Source organism: Pimephales promelas, chromosome 23 (genome assembly GCF_988280905.1).
Source record: "Pimephales promelas chromosome 23, fPimPro1.hap1.1, whole genome shotgun sequence".
Lineage (NCBI taxonomy): Eukaryota > Metazoa > Chordata > Actinopteri > Cypriniformes > Leuciscidae > Pimephales > Pimephales promelas.
The window spans coordinates 19,123,434-19,146,211 of NC_142791.1; the positions used below are offsets into that span (position 1 = coordinate 19,123,434).

At 38.6% G+C, this 22,778-nt stretch overlaps 1 protein-coding gene across 1 annotated transcript in view; it reads left to right on the forward strand.

The window, feature by feature from the left end:
* prrc1 (proline-rich coiled-coil 1) overlaps positions 1 to 22,778 on the forward strand; it is a 53,680-nt gene that overhangs the window by 12,926 nt on the left and 17,976 nt on the right. The window contains exons 3-5 of the mRNA XM_089126584.1: positions 10,946 to 11,437; positions 13,076 to 13,218; positions 16,002 to 16,104. Of these exons, the coding sequence (XP_088982710.1) occupies positions 10,946 to 11,437; positions 13,076 to 13,218; positions 16,002 to 16,104 (738 nt within the window). The remainder of the gene's footprint in view (positions 1 to 10,945; positions 11,438 to 13,075; positions 13,219 to 16,001; positions 16,105 to 22,778) is intronic.

The window sequence follows — 22,778 nt, forward strand, 5'->3', positions numbered from 1 at the left end:
AAATAGAACCAACGCCTATTTTTCACGCGACACTTTTCCAGGCAAAATAGAATAGAGAAGCTGTTTATATTGTCGCATCTCACACGAGGTCAGAGTTCAGTTAACTTGTTTATTCGCCAGGCACAACGTGCAAGCATTCAGAAACATAGCTTCAGAACAGCGCAACCAAAATAACAGACAAACTTTCTCAACCTGCCCCCCTCTCCCCAGGCCAACCAACAGCGTGCCCGGGGTTCCAGATAGCTGATTGACAGCCAGACAGCCATTGACAGTCGCTACAATATGTTATTTTGTACACAAATACATATTAATACATTTTTGATGGTTGAAAGTCTAGGTTTTGACATAAATTCAGATACAAATATAATTTGAAAATAAATAAATAAAAAAGAATCAATTTTCAAATATTGCACCTGTCAATACAGAACAAAATATTCTGTGGTCTATTTTGCTGTCAATACTGCTGACAGTGGGTCTCATTCATGAAACATTCGTAAATATACGAGTAAATATGAGAGTGATTTGCACGTAAAGAGACCTTCCCGAAAACTCTTCAACTGATTCACAAATACTTCGTAACGTCAGATGTGATAGTGAAATGTGTGTGTGTGCAGTCGTAAATGGGATGCGCTTGCACGTTCTTTCTTAATTACCATAAATCCCGCCCATTATATCCGACTGACATCTATTAGGCATATAATAACATGAATGTGAATGAAAAAGAAAGATTTATCGGATGCAGAAATTGAAGTTTTATTATCAGAAGTTCATTCAAAACGCCAATTTTATTTTCAAGCGTACATGTGGCATATCAGGTCCTAAAAAAAGGAAGCTTGGCAGCATATTACAGATGCAGTTAATGGAGTTTCATCTGTTAAAGGGTACATATCATGCTTTTAAATCATTCATTTTTACATATAAATCATACCGTTGTGGTCTATATAAAACATAACTGCAATGCTTGGGTCTGAATTCCTCATTATTATAGCTCCACAAGCCCCTTTTCTACCCCTTTTCTGATGTGCGTTTTTGAGCGACCCGTTTCAAAGCGGCCCCTTTAAATAAAAAGGAGATGCGTCATACCCTGCCCGCTCTCCAGGTCGATGAGTTCACGGTCGGTTCAACTCCCCCGTTCGGCCATTATTGTAGTTTGATTAGAGATATACGATTATATCCGATACCTTCAAAGAACATTTTTATTCACACGTTAATAAAATGTCAACAACAGAAGACTTGTCCATCAAGCCTTACATATTCGAGCCAGAGCGAGTGAGTTGATAAAGACGACGACGAACCTGCAGAACAACCTCTTCATATGGATGTATGTAAGTTAACTGTTTTGTGTTATTAGTGAAAGTCGACTATTTCTCTTGTTAAAATAAGCACACTGACAAGATAAATGACTACGGTCTAATCTTACCACAAAAAAATCTGTATTGATAATATGATGCGTTTAGAAAAGCATCAGAAAACACAGCAGCTAAATGACCATTGATGAAACTCAAGAACAAAAATACTGCAGACGTGTAACGTTACTTCAAAACAAAAACAAAGAAAGACAAAGGTACTGCTAAACCATGACCACCATGTGTTTTAAGAAAGTAAAGTACTTTATTTTTATTAACGATATTTACAGCTTATCGAAATGCTCTGTTCGTCGTCTCCAAAGATAGAAGGGATTTACCTCTCATTCAGACGAAGTCAATCGGCAAACCCTTCTTTATACTGGCGGAGGTTTTTGAAGTGGGAATCCTTGAAGTGCTTCAGGTCACTACATCCAACAACTGAACATTTTGACTTGCCCTCTCGTAACTTCTGCATCACTGAGCTCGGACTACAAAATCGGAGCGAGAAATAATAATGGCGGATTGCTCGAAGTGTTGGGCCGGTAGTCAATGTCCTTATTTGGCAGTTCCGCTGCAAATACTGTGATGTGATAGTTCAAAAAACGTCATAGAGAACAGAAAAATCTGAACAGGTTGAAAAATATGATCAAAACAGAATATAAAGATATAAACAAAGCACCTGAAGAGAATAATTTCATCTTTTCTGTACTTATAAACACTGAAAATATACAACAAAAAATGCATTTAAGGGCTAAAAAAGTGGATTTTGCATGATATGTCCCCTTTAATCGAACAGTCCCAGAAGTGAGAAGAAAATGGTTCGACATTAAGCTTGACCGCAAAAAGCGAATTAGTTCACCTAGGAAAAATCGTATTTAAACTGGAGAAGGTCCACCATCGATCACCAGATCTTCTATTAGCCTACTGGCTCTCATAATAAAAGTAAAAAGAAAAACCGTATGTAATTACTAATATAAAATATTTTTTCAAAATGCTGTTTAAATATGTACCCGATTAAGGTGAATAAAAATGCAGCCTTATTAATGAGCAAAACGTTCGGATGTTAAGCGCACCATTTACGCGTGGCTGGGAGCAGGTGTAGATTTCTTGCGTACCAACTAAAATTTGGAAAATTTTAATGAATCCGAAAATTTACGCCAGAACCACTTTACACACGATTTACACAAAAACGACTCCACATATATTCATATATTCTCCACATATATTCAAATTAGTAGTAGGAAATTACTAGTAGTCATCCAGTTTTTTTTATATCAGCTATGCATTCCATTAATTTTGTGAATTGATAAGTTTCATCTGGGCGTGAAGAAATATAGATTTGAGTATCATCAGCATAACAGTGCAAACTAATGCCATGCTTCCTAATGATATCTCCCATGCTTCCTAATGATATCTTCTTTAGCATGTACAGAGGGAACAGCAACGGTCCTAGTACTGAGCCTTGTGGTACTACATACTGAACTTGTGATCGATAAGACATCTCTTAATTTACTGCTACAAACTGATAACGGTCAGATATGTTTTAAACCATGCTAATTCAATTCCACTAATGCCAACATAATTTTCGAGTCTATTTAAAAGAATGTTGTGGTCAATGGTATCAAATGCAGCACTAAGATCTAGTAACACAAATAGAGAGATACAACCATGATAGGATGATTAGAGCAAAGCATTTGTGACTAAATAGAGCTGTCTCAGTACTATGGACTGGAAATCCATGCAGATATAATTTCCTCCTAAAAAGGAACATAGTTGTGAAGATACTGCCTTTTCTAGTATCTTTGACAGAAAATGTAGATTCGAGATCTGTAATTGACTAATTCTGTAGGATCAAGTTGTGGTTTTTTTTAACAAGTGGTTTAATCATAGCCCGCTTAAAAGTTTTTGGAATTAATGATATTGAGAATGATATTGAGTATTGATACTTTTATGAAATTATTTGTCTGCCCCAGGCTGCCCCGCAGCACGCCCCCACAGCACTGTATCTATTTTTACAACCCGCCACGCACTGTATCTTTTTTTACAACCTGCCCCGCCCCACCCCACACTCACAACCGTTAAATAGACATACTAGGTATTGTAATGTAATTGAAAACAGGCTTTTTTCAGCCTAAAATATGTGTTGTTGTTCAAGTTCAGACAGGTAATCTTTCACTTTAAAATCGTTCAATACTGTTTTTGCATCAGTAAGTCAGGCCAGTGATTAATAATCAACTTCACATCGTTTCTTTTAGTAGGATGAAGAAAAAAAAATCTTATTTAAATTGTGAATTATATACAGAAAGAAAGCGATCAAAGAACAATCAGCGCGAGTTTATCTGGACACTTACCAAACTCGTTATGAATTCAATGACACTGCACAACGAAGCTCTAACTGTACATCATCGTGTCTGCTGCATTAGAGAGTAGAGACTGCATTGCAATGATAAGATCTTCATTCTCGCGATCGACACACTCACTGTCCTTTGCTTGCTCAATGCTCATAACAGCAACACTTTATGTGATGGGAATAGATCTAAATACTTCAAAAACATCTCACGATTCGTTAATCTCGATAGCTGTAATAGTAAAAACCTATAAAAGCTGTAGTAAAATTATTCGAGAGAGTTTCACATGTAATACATAGCTATTTCATATGCAAGCATGTCAGCCAATCACAGCAGAGGCCGGTTACACACAGCAGACACACCCCTTCAATCAGAGTGTTCAAAGCAGAGGCTAAAATCAGGCTAGGAAAAATGCCTTTTATTTCTAAATTATGACTATTTTTGATCTAAAAAACATACTAACATTATAAGGGCAACCCAGGAAACATTATAAAATAATTTAAAAAACCATTATAGGGCACCTTTAATAAAATTAAGAAACATTTTCAAAATTTACAAAGCGGTGTTTGTATTCATCTAATTGGCTAAACAAGGCATTTTTTATTTGTATCTTGTATCTGTATCTAAAATCGCTAGTTGATACCACTAACAAGGCTCAAAATAGCCCAACACTAACACTGTAGCATAATCAGGATCCCTACATGCAAACCGAAGCATTGAGAACGTTGTGAGTGTACAGACCATTTAATAAGAAGATATTTTTGAAAGACAGTCCACTTCGTGAAAACAGGCAGGAGCCATCTTTAGAAAACAGTCTTGAGCAGTTGAACCACGAACGCCGAGTCAAGTTCTGGCTCTTTCACATCTCACCAGCGCACTTGGTGAATATATCCCTTGCCAGTTATTATGCGTACAACAAATCTTCTTTTAGGAGTATAGTCTATAGTGTTTCTATAGTGTTTATATCCAAAAAGAAATGATGGTGGGAGATGTTTTTTGTATTTAGGGCGCTCACCGTGATGTTTTTCATGTGCTTGTGCAGCGTCACGCAATCACACAGTTGTGTCGTGTTTTATGTTTCTCTTGAATCTGGGTCATATGTTATCAGGGGGTTGGGGGTAAAATGCCAGCAGAATTAATATGCACCCAAAATTCAAGATGTGGTGGAAAAAATGGCCCTAGTGGGCTATAAATTTTTGTTTTTTTTATAACATGTGATATTTAGTAAACAGTTCAGTAAACAAAGAGTGGCTTAGTTCCAGAATGAATCTACCGTTTTGAACGAATGAATGCTTCTATGATTCGTACATTAAGACGGTGATTTGGCGCCACCTATTGGCGGTTTTAATTTCAAAATTTCAAAATATATAATTTATATATAATTTTATATAATAATATAGAATTTTCTCTTTATTAAAATAATTATATATGGTGTTGTAATTGCAGTATAAATGCATTGTTAGTTGTCACTGCTCTGAGATCGGCAAACGCTCCGGCATGTTTTGCTGGGGGTTTTTTTCACATAGCTGCAACATAGACTTAAAATATTCTGTCATTAATGGTCATGTAAATTAAATCAATACATGATTATAAACTATAGAGGGTCTTCTTTTTTTGTGTACACTCTTATTAACATCAAAACCTTGTGTTTTTGTAAAATAAATAAAATAAACAGGGTGCGCTTTCAGCTTACTTTGTCTTCACAAAAATCTTTCTGAAATGCATCCGAAAAATTAATTGTAACTCAGTAAATACTTGTCACAGAAACACAAAAGATTTATCTTTATGAAGCTGAAATTCTCTTCTTTTAAATGAAGTAGTTGATGTAATCTGAATGAAAATAGAGACTTGTCAGTATTTTTTCTTTCACCTAATTATAACGTAATGTGACACGCCCACTGAAAGCGCGCGCTATTCAATCGCTAATGTTGAGGCAAGCCATGAAAATGCCCACTTCAGCTGGATTTTATTACAAATCTTACCTCGTCCGAACCTTTCGTCTTGCTGCGCAGTGAGAAATAATACCAGTAATCTTGGAAAAGTTACCTCAGAAGTGCTGTTTCATTTCGAGGAGCACGGATTCAGCTGATGTAGTAAATCGTTCTTATCGTTCTTATCGTAAATCGTTATTTTGACTACTACACCTAATTATTTATGACAAGGGTGGGCTGTTCACACCCATTCGCATATTGCCTTGGCAAACAAAAAATGTTTTTCACAATATAACCCAATTCACAGTTTTATCCGAATGTTTAGACAGGATGATTTTCAGATCATTTTGAAGAAAAAACTCTAGGCCATGTAAAGTCCGCACGAAATCGATCCAATGGCGGAGTTCGATGCGTGGTGAAGGTCTCAAGTGTGTTCCGTCTTTCCCATTACAAAGTGAATTTTAATTAAATGCAACACATTTAATCTTATGTATTAACTCGTTTCATCTGACTCCATAAAATGAAAAAGGTTTATCAATGATATCTGCATCATTTAATACGTTAATGCAAAGTCAGTTAGAATAGCCAAATATAACAATTTATTATGTCAGGTAAATGTATTTTTACAATTCCACAAGATAATCAATGCAACCCATCAAATGTTTCAAAGAACTTTACCCAATTTATTACATGAGCTGAGGCTAGAAGACACAACATCATGGGCTGATCTGAATACAGAAAGCAGTGCCGAACTCTTGTTGCATTTTCCTTAAAGGGGTCATGAACTGGCTTTTTAAATTTTTTTATATTGTTGTCTGAGGTCAACTTATAACGTTCGCTTGGTTTTTGCATTCAAAAACATAAAAATGAACAAGTAATAGGCTATTTTGTGCCCTGGTTGTGAGCCTACCTAAAAACAGTCGGTTTTTATGGGCGTGTCGCACTGAAGACTTGGAAGTAAACACCCACTGCTGCGAGTGGAGAACAGTTTTGCATATTATAATGAGTTTCACTCAACCGTCGGTGTATGTGGGGGAAAACGTCCAATGTTGTAAAATGGCAACCGGATTCGCCCATATATGTTCAACCCAGAGTCCGTGTGTTGCACAATATTCCTGTCAGATCCAATATAGACGACACAGCACCGTTCTTTACTCTTAATCGGTCTGCAAATCCAGTCTTGTTGACAAAACAATCCTCAGTGAAATGAAGCGAACAGACGACGATGTTTTACCCTCATCAACTGGAACGTAGAGCCCTGCACGGGCCTCAAATCTAGGCCCTAGCCCGGCCCTGGCCCGAGACGTCCAGGCCCTAGCCCGGCCCGTGTCCGACAGCTCATCAGAATGATCAGCCCGAGTCCTACCCGAGCCCGTTTAAAAAAAAAAAAAAAACACCTTACACAGCCTGCCCTGTTGCAGCAGTCATTTAAACAGATATGTTTTGTCCTCAATGGCAAAGTAGTTACCGTTTAGATTATTTTCATTTCTTTATAAAGTTAATTAAGACAAATATTTCTTTTTATTTATTTTTTTATGACGACCAAGCACCCGACAGCGAGTTAGACATGTTTGATCCATTTATAGCCTCTCAAATCAACACTTTACTTGGCTACAATAAAATCCATAGATATAAAACAACTTAAACATATTCACACAGACAGTTAACGTTAGTTTAAACGTTTGTGAAACGTTTATTGTCATTTTTGAAAAGCTGAGGCAAACTGCTCTGCTGCTCGCAACAGCGCTCGTAAATGCATTTACAATACAATAGGCTACAATACAGAGAATGCAATCTAAACAAATCAAATAAATTACATTAAAAACAAACATGCAGGTTATCTTACCTCAAAAATCAAGTCTTCACTACAGAACATGGCCATTCGTATTTCCAAAAGTTTCCAACAGACTCATGAAACTAAAGTCCAATCAAACAAAAAACATCAAGACAACCTCCTAAACAGTCTCTTACAGAGCATCGTGCAGAAAAAGCACCATCCACCGTGTAAAGTTTTAATCCAGTCATACTTTTTCCAGCTGCGCTGAAGTCACGCTCACTACTTCTGCTGCTGGCGGGACACTAAACAGAGAACGAGCCGGTCGCGCGGATCGCGTTGCCGGGAAACCTGTGTGCGCGTGTGCGTGCCGTGAGCAGACTGTCAGTCATATATGTCAGTATGATAGGTTATAAAACGTCTTTCTATGTTTGCTTTTCAATAGTCATCTTCTCATATTTTATTTTAAGTAATATCTAAAATAGGCTATAAAAAGATAAGCCTAAAACAGGCCTGAGGCCCGGCCTGCGTGTGAACTGTGACGTTAAAATTGGCCCGAAGCCCGGCCCAAAGAGTGTAAATAAGTCGGGGCCCGTCGGGCTCGGGCTGAAATGCAGGCCTCTACTGGAACGTCATGAAAAATAAAGTTTATCCATGCAGTCCTATTGGAATCCACAGGAAGCTTATGCAGCGACTGTCTTCCACAACCAGGCACTGCACAATTCTGTATTGCTCGGTAGGGATCCAGTTTGTCATCACGAGGTAAGCATGTACATGTATGTTATTTAGCTATGTGTGTAATGCGCGAATCGGTGGGCGGGGCTAAACCTGCCGTGGTGAAGCAGGCGTTGATCATCTTCTGTGGGGGTGGTGTTTTATCCTCTTCGTCGTCATAGTTCCCCACTTTTAAAAACGAGTCGTTTTCAGAGGCTGTGTCAATAAAAGCTTTTATTGGACTAACAAGGACGTTTTCAGTTCTGAAACTTACAGGATATTCTTATAATATGATGACCTCTTAGATGTCAAAAGCTCAAGGAAAATTTGATTTCTCAGTTCATCACCCCTTTAAATAGAGCCAGGAGCCATATCAGACCTTATCTGATATGTTAATCACCAGGTTACAATGGAAAGTTACTAAATCCCCCTACCATGTTTATTGGGGGCAGACCATTTGCTTGGTTGTAAGTTGCATTCAGACAAAAGGGCCAGACGTGTGAAGTCAAAAGACACATCCTTCTTTGTGCAAGATATTTCTATATTCTTAAAAACCTTATTACCTTTTCTTTTATTACTTTGGAAATGAGACATTATTACCTGTCACCCTGGGACTTTCAAAATGATTCTAAATACTCATTAAAGATTATCACATTCACATTAAGACCATATATATATTCTTGTGTGAGTTTCCTCTGCAAGAGTGGGTGTGTGTGTTGTTCAAGCAAGGTCCTTTTGTCTTCAGAAGACAGTGGTCAGACTGATTATATCAACCAGTTCCAGTTTTCCCGTCTTACAGCCACAACATCCATTTGTCAAAAGTGTTGTGGGCGCATATTTAGTATGGCCTTATTTCAGAAACTTTCAGTTTTAGTTTTTTCAATAAACCATATTCTCTCAAAAACATAAACATGTACATACATGTTGCTCACATGTTATGGTAGCCCTGTTTGTGCTAAATAGAGTGTAATTTCACCTGTGCCATTAATATGTTTATAAGCAACTGAAAAAAGCACAAATGTCACAGCATGTCAAAACATCTCAAGGACTCCAGAAACACCTTAAGGTCTGTTCACACCGGGACGAATTTCGCGCGCGATGTTCGTCGACGTTTAACGCCTCGTGACTAAACAATGGGCGCCAATGTGAGTGTTTTTACACCGACGCGAAAAATGCCACGCGTAAAAGCGTCATTTTTAAAAAAAACGCCTCGGGTTCGTTTTTTTGGTTTACGAGGAAATACGACAACTCTCGTCTCTCGTGCATCTGTTCTTCCGACAACTAGTGCTATGTTTTTATCCCTGGGCAACATCTCAACTTTGCGTTACACATGTCCTGTTTCCACGTCCTGTCCTGGCTGTTTTTAAGTGATGAAAATGTCCTGGTTTTCAAAAAAAACTGCTGGGAAAGATCAGTTCTACAGCAAAATATAGATGGACAAACAAGGTGGATGAGGAAGAAAAACAGGATAAAGAGGATGAAAACTAAAGATATAAATAGATTTTGTTAGTTCGTTTTTGTAAGTTTGTGAGAGCTATTTTTTCTTACATTTGGAGGCATTTAGTTATTTATTATTTATATATTTATTTTTCTAATACAGAACACATTATTTCTATCATTATTTCATTCGTTTTTTCGTCATAATAAAACATTGAGACATGAATATGATCACCCTAGTCAAGTCAAGTCACATTTATTTTTATATAGCGCTTTTCACAATACAGATCACTGTGAAGCTGCTTTGATACAATCTGTATTGTGAAAAGCGCTATATAAATAAATGTGACTTGACTTGACTTGACCCTAGTATATTCTGATATTATTTCTGTTTTACATTAAGCGCCATCTAATGTCAGGGAATGAATTTGCATGTTCACTCAGCTCATCGTCAGCAAAAAACGCTTGGGTGTGAACACAAAAAACGCGTTGAAAAACGCTGACGAATAACGCGCGCTGATATTCGTCCCGGTGTGTACGGGCCTTTAGTTTGAGGGTTAATGCTCAGATAGAGATAACACATCCACACTGCATTCTAGAAGAAGGTGATGTACATCAAAGTGTGAGTCATTAAATGAGGATTAATTAGGTAGGAGGCATGATACAGGTGAGGTTACATTGATCGTTAGTTGGTTGTATACCAAGGTACATACCATAATGTATACATAATAGTACACAAGACAGTAAATCATTTACACAATGCTATGAAGCATGTTTGTCTATGATTAATGCAGCAAAGTCTGTATTAAAGAAAGTTTCTGTCTTCCCATTGTCTCTCTCTTGCACATGCACTCTCTTCCAAAGGAATGTGGTCGTAAAACCTCCTTATCAGTCCTGTAACATGACACTGTTTCAGCCCTAGTGTTCGTTTTCTTTGGGATGTTAGATTTGGAGTTTCATAAACCTTTGTATATAATGAATAATTATGGGTCCAGACCCTACAGTAAATAATGATTCAAAACAGAAAAATATACGAAGCTACAGATGCAACCCAGCAGAGCTCAGCAGAGCAGCAAGGCAGACAGGAGCAATCGAGAAGACGGGAGCAATCCTCTCACTGCGCTGCTCTCTCATTAACCTTACCCTCACTGATCATCATGATGATATCACTGCACTCTCATTAATCCCACCCACACTGATCATCATGATGATGATGTCACTGCTACCTCATTAACCCCACCCACACTGATCATCATGGTGATGTCACTGAACGCCATATTATGTCACTAAACGCCATATTATGTCATTTAATATTCCCATTATGCACTGATAATGCTTTTCATCATCTATTGATAGTTCATCCATTTATTTGAGCGTGTCTCTTCTTTTGTTCAGGTGTTTCCGGCCCTCCAACCATCTCCAGCCCCTCCAGCATCTCAGCGTTTTCCCCGGGGGTGGGGTCCAGCCCTGTTCCCTCCAGCAACTCAGCATTTGCCCCAGGGGGGTTTACCAGCCCTGTTCCCTCCAGCAACTCAGCATTTGCCCCGGGGGGGTTTACCAGCCCTGTTCCCTCTAGCAGCTCAGCCTTTCCCCTGGGGGGGTTCTCCAGCCCTGTTCCCTCCTCGCTGCCTCCCCCGCCTCTCTCTCTCGGCCCGGTGTCGTCTCCTCTGGGTCTGAGTGGCCCGTACTCCAACCCCAGTGCCCCCTTCACCCCCCCGTCTGCAGCCCCTGCTGCCCATCTGGGCCCCGTCCTCTCTGCCCCCCCCATGGGTCCACCCACCACCGGCTTCTCTGTGAGTGCAGGATATGACATCACACGGGGCCACGCTGGCCGCACCCCTCAGACACCCCTGATGCCCAGTTTCTCCAGTGCCGCCCCTATGCCAGGTATAATTCAAAAATATCAACCTGCCTGACCTCGTTTACTCCTGCCTGAGTGCCTCACGTGTTCAGCGAGCCTCTTTAGGCACCAGTGTGTACGCATGAATTTGTGTGTGAAATCTTGATTCATTAAACTTTTGTGAAATTTACTCAAAATTTATGGGAAAATGTCAGAACAGCTGAAACCACAAGTATACAAAAATCGCATACATACAGTATAAAGGTGCCCTTATAAATGTGTTGGTATTGATTGAGCATGGATCTTGCTAATAGGGCTGAAATGATTAGTCGACATTTTCGACAATAAAAAATTGTCAACAAATATCGTTGTTGTCGAGTAGTCGTTTGATCTCACTTGACCAAATGTAAGGGTGTGCAATATCACGATTTGACCTCTACAGGGCTAGAGTGTAATGCAGCCCTTTACAAATGCTCTTATGGTAAAAGAAAAAAACAGCGCAAATTATGACAGAGTGCAAACAAATCCGAACTAGCAAGGTTTGGGAAACTTTCACAAAACTTAAAACCAACAATGCTGTCATGTGCAATACATACAAGGCGGAACTTGCTTTTCATGGGAGCACAAGATGCATGTTGGAGCACTTAAAGAGGAAACATGCCGCCAAAATATGAGCCGGTGAGAATTGAGTGTTCTCCAGCTGGAGCTAACTAACTAGTGGTAACGTAAATCTCTTTATTAGAGAATGCAATACTACTAATAATAGTAATAATATTATCAATAATAATATAATTACAGTAATGTGATGATTTATTTTGCATAGAATAAAGCTTGATCGAGCTTAGTCAGGGCTGTTTTTATTATTGTAACACTATTAGGTATTATAGTCTTATCACTTGCCTGTATTTTGTTCCATAATCATGAAGACTTACAAAAGGAGATGTTAGGAAGGATATCATGGCAGTTACTTTTTCTTTTCCATTCTGTAAATTAAAAGGTGAGAGAGAACGTCTTTGTCAGCTCAATTGTCATGTAAAAAAAGATTGTAATTTTATATTTATAATAATGGTCCTGAAGTAATAAATGTCCTGAAGTAAATGTCCTTTTTTTCTGTTTCAGTTCTAAGAAAAGCAGTGTTCCTATTAAACAATGCTTAGAGAGCATTTTTATGTGATTGGAGTTGGACCGAAATCAGAAAACTTAAAAAGAATGACCTGTTTAGTTGGCTCAAAGTTCATTAAAACAACTATTTCAAAAGCTGAACTGATTTTCTTTTATTAAATTTAAGTAATAATATGTATAACTCAATGTTTTAACTAATGGAAAAGCTGAATAATCAAAGGAAAATCCCTTTCTCCTTGTTCACTTTACACTGTCGTATAGTAGTGAGAAAATACTGAACAGAAATGTGTAAGCAAACTCAGACACTGAAGTAGGACTGTAGTGCATCATGATATTTAATTTCACCAGACCTTAACAGTGCATTATTCAACGAGTGCGCTAGAGGAGTGCTCTAGAGAATTGGCTCTATGGTCTTGTCCACCACTATAAAACAGTGCACTGTATAAGGGGATCATGGGTGATTTTGGCCACATCTCTAGTCAGTTAAGTTTAGTCATTATTACAGGGAATAAATAACGTACTCTCAGCAGATCATATTGTGCTGATGTCGTTGTGTTTTGTAGGGATTGTTACCAATCCCATGATGCAGCAGCCGGTGTCTGGAGGGTTGGACGTGAGCTCGCCCATCACGTTTCCTGAGGACACTGAAGATCCCAGAGTTACTCCGGACGGCAACACACCTGGTGGATTATGGGGCTTCATCAAGGTACTGGACATATATTGAGGCCTAGCCTGGTTAAAACCAGACCATTCTCAGTTTGTAACTTATGTTATGGTCTGGCAAAGCTTCATAGGCAAATAATTTCCAAAGGGGCGTCACCAACGGACGTAGCTCCGCCTAGCTCAAATGTCTCTGGGTGCAATTGGATAGAACTAAAACCAATCAGAGTGCTGAAGGAGATGACGTTTGCAGAGCGACGTTCATCTATTTGAATAAACGAGCAGACAATTCGATTAGCTACTTGCTCTACGTTTATTTAAAATTAACAGCAAAACAACTATAACTGAATGTGCTTTCCATTATATAAATCACACACAGTAAACAAAACCTTAAAGGAGAACTCCGGCGAACAATGAACCTCTGGTCTAATAAAACATTGGTACATAGTCAACCGTTCTCTGAGATTTGTTTTCATGATAATCGAATGTAAAGAGTTTTATCTCTAAAAACTGTTTAGCGTATAATGCTAGTAATGGGGGCATTGACTAAGTAAAAAGAAATCGCTAGTTTATACCACTAACAAGGCTCAAAATAGCCCCACACTAACGCAGTAACATAATGAGGCTCCATACATGCAAAACGAAGCATTGAGTACTTTGTAAGTGTACAGACCGTTTAATAAGAAGATACTTTATGAAGACAGTTCACTTTGTGTATACAGACAGGAGCCATCTTAAAAAATAGTCTCGATAAGTCGATCCCCGAACGCCGTTCATACAGTTCAGAAGTTCGTTGAACTTCATAGAGTTCAGATCACTCAGCACGACGTTCGTGGTTTGACTTATCGAGACTATTTTTTAAGATGGCTCCTGTCTGTATACACGAAGTGAACTGTCTTCATAAAGTAACTTCTTGTTAAACGGTCTGTACACTTACAAACTTCTCGATACTTCATTTTGCATGTATGGAGCCTCATTATGTTACTGCATTAGTGTGGGGCTATTTTGAGCCTTGTTAGTGGTATAAACTAGTGATTTCTTTTTACTTAGTCAATGCCCCCATTACTAGCATTATACGCTAAACAGTTTTTAGAGATAAAACTCTTTACATTCGATTATCATGAAAACAAATCTCAGAGAACGGTTGACTATGTACCAATGTTTTATTAGACCAGAGGTTCATTGTTCGCCGGAGTTCTCCTTTAACAAAAAAAAACTGGTAACACTTTATAATAACTGCACGCTATTAATCATTAGTTAAGCATGAGTAAACAGTTAATACATCATTTATAAAACATTAATAGACATTAATATGCAGTTTATAAATATAGCTATACATGCTTTTTTCTTGATTTATTAGCATATCTATAATGCGTTTAATGATTGTATTTTCATACTTTGTTAATGATCAATTAATAATTTCTAAATGAAGTATAACATTATTTGCAAACCAGTTGTTTAAAAGTTGTCATTCATTCATAAGACCACTTAGAAAGTGTAAGTAAATGTAGTAAATACAGGTAGTTATAAAGCATTTAGTAGTGGTCAGTTAACTATTTTTGTGAGCTAATCTAAAGTGAGGACTATTCATGCTTTGTAAAGCATTTATAAAGGCGATTTAAAGACTCGTCAATCTTCTAAACAGTAAAATGTATCAAACACAACGCATTGATACAGAACATAGAAATATTTAACAGCCTTTAAAAATGCTTTACAAGGCATGACTAGTCCTCACTTTAGATTACCTCACAAAAATAGTTAACTGACCACTACTAAATGCTTTATAACTACCCAAATTAATCCTTAATTACAGCATTAATACATGTTAATAAAGCATTTATTAACACATTAAGTAACCATCACTATATGTGTGAATAATAAGATGTATGAATGTACATTTAAATAGTTTATTAATCATTTACTTACTCGCTCTAAGTAATCGTATGAACCACGGACAACTCTTAAATAACTGGTTTATAAAAAATGCAATTCTTCATTTAGAAATGATAAATTGGTCATTAATAAAGGATGAAAATACAATTATTAAACAAATTATAGATATGCTTTTAAATCAAGAAGAAAGCATTTATAGCTGTATTTATGAACTGCTTATTAATGTCTATTAATGCTTTATGAATGATGAAGTAATGGTTTACTTATGCTTAACTAATGATTATTAGCGTGTAGTTATTATAAAGTGTTTCCAAAAAACTTTGCAATGAACTTTGCAATTTAGACACGCAAACTGTGTGCCGGTATGATGAGACCTTACTGTCTATGGGTGAACATACATGCTCGGGCAGATTCGGCTTGAAGTCGTTCATCCTCGGATGCGGCGCCGCTACAAAAAAAGCCGTGCACACAGCCAAGGGGAATTGTGTCGGTCTTGCGCAACAAACGCGTCATTTTTTGCCGCGCACCTTCACGCTCGTCGGACGCGTCGAGTATAAACTAGGCTTTACTCCGTGTCAGCGCGCGCTCTGATAAAAAAAATGTTTGTGAAAAAAATATTTTAATAACATGGTTTTGGCGGTTATAGAGTTCTAATGACGGTGTTCAACTATAACCGTCATACCCCTTTGTGAATGTACAAAATCTGCTTCACCGTCGCTGTGCTGTCGTCATTGTGTAAAGCCCGCCCCACCATTTCTGATTGGTGCCGCGATTTCGGCGGATTGGAAATGGGCTTGAATGAGCTCTTTGCCAGACTAACTTTCAGAGCAAATCTAAATCTGCCGGAAGTTGTCTAGGTTTTCCCAGGCTAAGTGAGGCCACAATGTCGTGATGTCGTTTCTCTGTGCACCTGATGCAGTTGTCTCGTAATCGCAGGGTGTAGCTGGGAACCCAATGGTCAAGTCTGTCCTGGATAAAACCAAATACTCTGTGGAATCCATGATAACAACATTGGATCCTGGGATGGCACCTTACATCAGTAAGTACTGTGTGTCCCGCACTGCAGAACAATAAGCAAAATACAATCTATTCAATAGATTGTATTTTGCTTAGTTTTAGCTTTTTCATTTTATTAAAGGGGCTATATGTAAGAATTTTCATGTATTAATTGCTTTTTGTATTGCCAATGTATGAACCATTTGTAATGGAACTTGAAAAAAAAAACCTAGGTTGTGTATGAAAGTCTGTAGACTGATTATTATGTGAAGGACTCTTCTAAAAAAATCTAAAGGATTTAAAGGGTTAGTTCACCCAAAAATGAAAATTCTGTCAGTATTTACTCACCCTCATGTTGTTCCAACCCCGTAAGACCTTCGTTCATCTTCGGAACACAAGATATTTAAGATATTAAGATCGCTCCTGCATACAGTCCATAGGCTTCTTGAGGGACTGGCTCTTGCTGTCCTCGAAAAGTCATTAAAGACATCGTTAAAATAGTCCAAGTGACTACAGGGGCTCAATCTTAAGTTTATCAAACGACGAGAACACTTTTGTGCGCAAAAAAACAACAAAAATAACGACTTTATTTCAACTATTCGTTTATTTCTCCCTCTGCGCGAGTCAGGTTACTGGTTTAATAGCGTAAGCTTCTGTTATTGTACGTCACACGCATCACACACACATGACCAGCGTCAGCCAATAGTGAGCCTACGTGTGACGTAGCTCTACGCAATCACACTACGTTAACTGACTTACAGGCTCATGGAGAAGGAAGTGATAGTTGAAATAAAGTCGTTATTTTTGTTGTTTTTTTGCGCACAAAAGTGTTCTCGTCGTTTGATAAACTTAAGATTGAGCCCCTGTAGTCACTTGGACTATTTTAACGATGTCTTTAATGACTTTTCGAGGACAGCAAGAGCCAGTACCTCAAGAAGCCTATGGACTGTATGCAGGAGCGATCTTAATATCTTAAATATCTTAATTTGTGTTCCGAAGATGAACGAAGGTCTTACGGGGTTGAAACAACATGAGGGTGAGTAAATACTGACAGAATTTTCATTTTTGGGTGAACTAACCCTTTAAGCTCTTGAGAGCCTCTCTTCTGTTCAGTGACGCATTAATCGAAAGCTGATGTTCAGGATAATGCAAAATTATTTCAAACTCTAGTCTCACATAGTCAAATCTATATAGTCTGTAGTCTCAAGTATACTTTATAATAAAACTATCATATCAGTGTAATTTGAATGACCTTGTCAGTCGTCATGATGCCGGTGAATCGCAGGACTGGAGCAGACATCCTCATCGCTATGATCAGATGCTTTCTGAACTGCTGTTTTCTCACCGCTGACATGCTGTTGTTTATCTTGTTATTGAGGAAAGCACACAGCACATATTTTCATATTCATCTAAACGTTGCTCTCAGCAGAGTGGACAGTGTCAGCATGTTTGTTAACAGTATATCGCTGTAAAGGTATTTCCAATTCCTTTTTACTTCTAAGCGAAAAACGGAAAAGACCTTCTCTGTGAGTATATCGGGGCCTTGAATCACGATCAGTCTCTAGTTGTGCACAAGTGCAAGTAGTCACCGGCTGCAGTTCACTCGATTGCCACTGGTGTTGCTAAATCACAGGTTTCTGAATTTTACAAATAGCCCCTTTAAAGTGTAAATTGCAGGTTAAATTTTTCACAAAGATAATGCCAACGTGCTTACTAAACATAAAGATAAGAACCGCCCACAATAGTTTTTTTTTTTATATACCAAAATGCTGCATATAATATGAAAAGTTGGTACGTTTTACAGTGTTTTTAAGAACTCCCTTCCACTAGGCTGGGCGTGACGTCATAAAAGGGACTCCAAGCTTTTACGGTCTATGCCTGGTCAATGCTCCAAGCCTAGAGTTAGAGTTAGTCTAAACGGCAAGTAGGCTAGCAGTTATATTGGAGACCAAGCTAGCAAAAATGTTAACTATTGTGTTTGTACGGGATGTACAAATACATAAAAAACGGGGGACAGGCTCCACAAGTTCCCCAACAACAAACGACTGATTCGTGCCTATAAGTGTTAGCATACCCGAGGTAGATCTCACAATCTCTCCACAACCAAACCATACGTGCCAACCCGTTTGACTAAGGCTGTCGAGCCCCACTGGTGGGTTAATGCAGTTTCAGTGGCAACGGTTCCGTATGGCACACCACCAACGGCAAAACACAATATCTGTCAACCACCCGTCATTCACGCAATATACACAGGAACGTAATGACTGTAAATACTATCCAACCTATATAAATAACCTATAGACTTAAGTTTTATAATATTAAATGCATTCGATCTGATTCAACAGAGGAATAAAAGGTAAGCATTATGTGAATGCTTGGCTAAAGAGAAGCATCTTTAATCTAGTTTTAAACTGGGACAGCGAGTCAGAGCCTCGAACAATATCAGGAAGGCTATTCCAGAGTTTTGGAGCTAAATGCGAGAATGTTCTCCCTCCTTTAGTGGACTTAGATATCCTAGGAATGACCAGAAGCCTCGAATTTAGTGATCTTAAAGAACACAATGGATTGTAGGGCGATAGAAGGTCCATTAAATACACAGGAGCTAAACCAGTTAGGGTTTTATAGGTCAGTAGTAGTACTTTGTAATAGATACGGAATTTAATAGGTAACCAGTGTACAGATGATAAAATTGGTGTTATATGATCATATTTTCTTGACCTAGTAAGAACTCTAGCAGCTACATTTTGCACTAACTGTAGCTTGTTTATTGAGGATGCAGGACAACCAGCTAATAAAGCATTACAGTAATCTAGTGTCAAGGTCATGAATGCATGAACTAACTTTTCTGCATCAAAAATAGATAGTTACGTAGCTTAGCAATGTTTCTAAGGTGCAGGCATGTGATTGGCTAAGGACAAAAAAGCAGGAAATATACCGAGCCCCCCCCCCCCCCCCCCCATTGGATATATATCCCAATATCTTTTCTGCAAAGTGAGAGCAAATGTATAAGCAAAGTCAAATATAGTCTTCACTGTATAAATTATACATTGATTCTTATTAAAGCTACTATTAAAGTTCTCAGTCAAGAGCAGTGAGTGATTTCCTCTGTGTTTTGTTGTTTAATTAACATTAAATAGATAGTTCTCCCAAAAATTGTAATTGTCATCATTTACTCTCTCAAGTTGTTTTAAACCTAACCAAACAGTTGATGTACCCCAGTGATTTCCATAGTAAATTTTTCCCTATGGAACTCAATGGGGACCAGCAACTGTCTGGTTACCCACATTCTTCAAAATATCTTCTTTTTTGTTCAGCACAAGAAATAAATTAATACAGGTTTGGAACAACATTACAGTGAATAAATAATGACAGAATTTTTATTTTGGGGTCAACTATCCCTTTAAGAACAAGCGACTGCATTTTTATTATTAGGGCTACTGTCACTTTAAGACCTGTACGCGACACGTCTAATATACACGGAGCATTTGACAAGCAGATTTCTCTCAATTTTCTCGGTTTGCTTTGAGTTTAGACATAAAAAAATGTTCTTATGTTAACCTTGTGTGTATTTGAGAGTATTATAGCGAAATAATACTCGAAAGATAACTTAGTCCAGCAACCAGGCGCTGTTAGACAAGCTTTTAGTGCATGTGCACGTCGGGTGTTCGCGCTCAGAACAGCGCATCAGCAGTGAATGACATGTTTAACTGGCGGCAAGGCTTTAAAGCACATGCAAATTAACTTCTGTGAACTCGCTGAACTGATGTAGCCGTTCCTCTGCGTTAAAGGTTCTCTAAGCGATCCTGGGTGTTGACGTTCGGAATATTTTCAAACAAATCGGAGGCTAGCTAGACACTCCCTCCTCCGCATCTCATCTCCTCCCCCTCCCTTCCGTGCTTCCTGAAATAATTGTGAACGTGCATAGTTCTAGCTAATTATATCCTTGTGTGGGTTTGGCGAACATAAGCGTCAATTTAGAAGAACAAACAACAAACAATTTAACGTTACCCACCTGTCCAGCAAAAACAGAGCAACCTGAATGTCTGACTGGAAGCCCTTCTGCCGCTGGAGTTCTCGCCATCGTTCAAAAGCTTTGCTACCGATGTAAATTCGAAACTTCGCACGTTCTTTATCCGACTCCTTCTTCTTTTTAATTTGTTCTTCAGAACGACGTCTCTTTGGTCGTGTGTCGGCCATTTTTCAAACTTCCCTCTGATGCTTCCATAGATGCTTCTCTCTCCTTCACACACAGACCCCCTTCATGTGCACGCGCACTAACTCCCCAGACCCACCCTCAAATACTTCTTGCCAGTGATTGGCTGGAACACTGTTTGTTAGGTTTCGTGGTCCGGGTGAGACATGATTGTTTTTGTTGCCGTTTGTGGAGCCTGTGGTGTCTACAGAGACCGCGTTTTTTTACAGTGTGTTTAGGGGACAGGCAGCTAGCCGATAGTGAGGAGACGTTTGATGTATGTGACAAAAAATGTTTTGGCCCCAAATCGCTTAGAGAACCTTTAATATTGCGAGTATTTGTCGCGTTGTACACTAATGCTGTTGAGACGGAGGTGTCAGGACTGCAACTGACAGAATGTACGATATAGCTGCTACATATTTCTACAAAAGCAGTCAGCAGCTTGCTTGAAGCAAGGATTATAGCGCAAATTTGAAATATATCGATATATCGCCCAGCCCTGGTGACCTAACTGTGATGTTCTTGTCAACTGACAACGATACCAGCGTGAGAGCGACTGAGATACGAATTGAGCAGGAGAACAAGCTGAACCAATTAGACATTCTCTGGCTGAACACAAATACGTCCTTGTTGATACTTTGAAAGGAACTTTCTGTACGCACGTCAGCCAGTTATGGGTTATGTCCTCATATTCTCTCCTTTTCACTCCGGCTGCCGACACCCGTCCCCCTCTTTTTTTTTTAACTGCATGTCAGTTTTTTTTACTGCATTTTTTTTAAGATCTGCATGATTCACGTAGGTCACATTTTCAGGTCGGAAAATCCGGAATTCCGGATTAATCTGGAAAAATCACATCCCTGAAGGTGGAAAAAGGCTGTTCTTGTAACATATGAAATATGGTGTTTGAAAGACAGGTTACGGTCTAGTATAACACCCAGGTCTTTTACTGCAGTGGATAAAGTAACAGGACATCCTTCTATATTAAAGGAGAACTCCGGCGCAAAATGAACCTTTGGTTTAATTACACATTGTTACCTAGTAAACCGTTATCTGAGATTTGTTTTCATGATTGCTGAATGTAAATAGTTTTATCTCTAAAAACAGTTTAGTCTATAACGCTAGTATATAGGGCATAGAGTAATGACAACTAAAAATCGCTTGTTATTACCACTAACAAGGCTCAAAATAGCCCCACAGTAAAACGGTAGCATAATAAGGGTCTCTACATTCAAAGCGAAGCATTGAGAACTTTGTCAGTGTCCATAAAGTTTAATAAGAAGATACTTTATACACACAGTCAACTTCGCGAATACAGGAAGAAGCCATCTTTGAAAAATAGTCTCTACCAGTCGATCTATGAACGCCGATCCAAGTGCGCTGATGAGATGTGAATAAGGTGAGCGCGAACAGTAGGCTATGTGTACATATTGAAGAGAAGAAAATGGTTCGTGTTTGTGTTTCTTCCGGAAACAACGGACCATATGAGATTCTGCACAGTTCAGCGCACTTGGATCGGCGTTCATAGATCATGAATCATGAAAACAAATCTCAGATAACGGTTGACTAGGTAACAATGTGTAATTAGACCAAAGGTTCATTTTGCACTGGAGTTTGTTGTGGCAGATTTTCAGTCCCAATTCAAATCATCAAAGTCTGGTTCAGGTCTTGAAGAAATTGCTCAGAGTCAAGGTTTCAGGTCTCAGAAGAAGTAACTTTATTGAGCAGTTCAATAAAGTGAGATGCCAGCTGGCCATCTGATCTTACAATGGTCTGCACTCATTTCTTATACCTTGTGGTAGCCAATTAGCGCTCAAATTGTTATCTCTTCTCTCCTGGCTCCTCCTTATTACTCCTCCCAGATTAAAAACACCTGCATCATCATTTTATTTTTAATTGGGGCAAACTTCTCTGCGCATGCGTATCATTTCTTTTTACACAATGGGCTCCTTGTTTCAGTACACTTTTCCCAGTGGCACATTGTTACATTGTATACAATCTGTTTCTCTCCCAGTGCCTCCCAACACCTGCATCTGTGCTACAAGTGTTTTTTGGGTACTTTTCCACTCTCTCGTCCCTGTCCTCATGTGCCCTAAGACCCTAGTTTTTTCTGCTTGGCATTACATCACATGCATGCTTCTTTCACATGTACAGCACTCTTTTTTCACATGTACATAGGACAAGCAGAATTCTCCAACAAGTTCTCCTTTAAAGTTGTATTGTAAGAGGTTTTGTGGGTAGTTTTTTGGACCAATAAATAATACCTCCATTTTATCTGAATTTAGTTGCAGGAAATTACGCATCATCCAGCATTTTATATCTTTGAGACACTCAGCCAATTTAGATGAGTTAGTGTTTTCATCTGGTCGTGATGAAATATATAATTGAGTGTCATCAGCATAACAGTGGAAATTAATTCCATGTTTTCTTATAATATTACCATGTGGCAGCAAATATATTGAGAATAGCAGAGGGCCTAACACCGATCCTTGCGGTACTCCATAGCAGAGGTGGGGGACTCGAGTCAC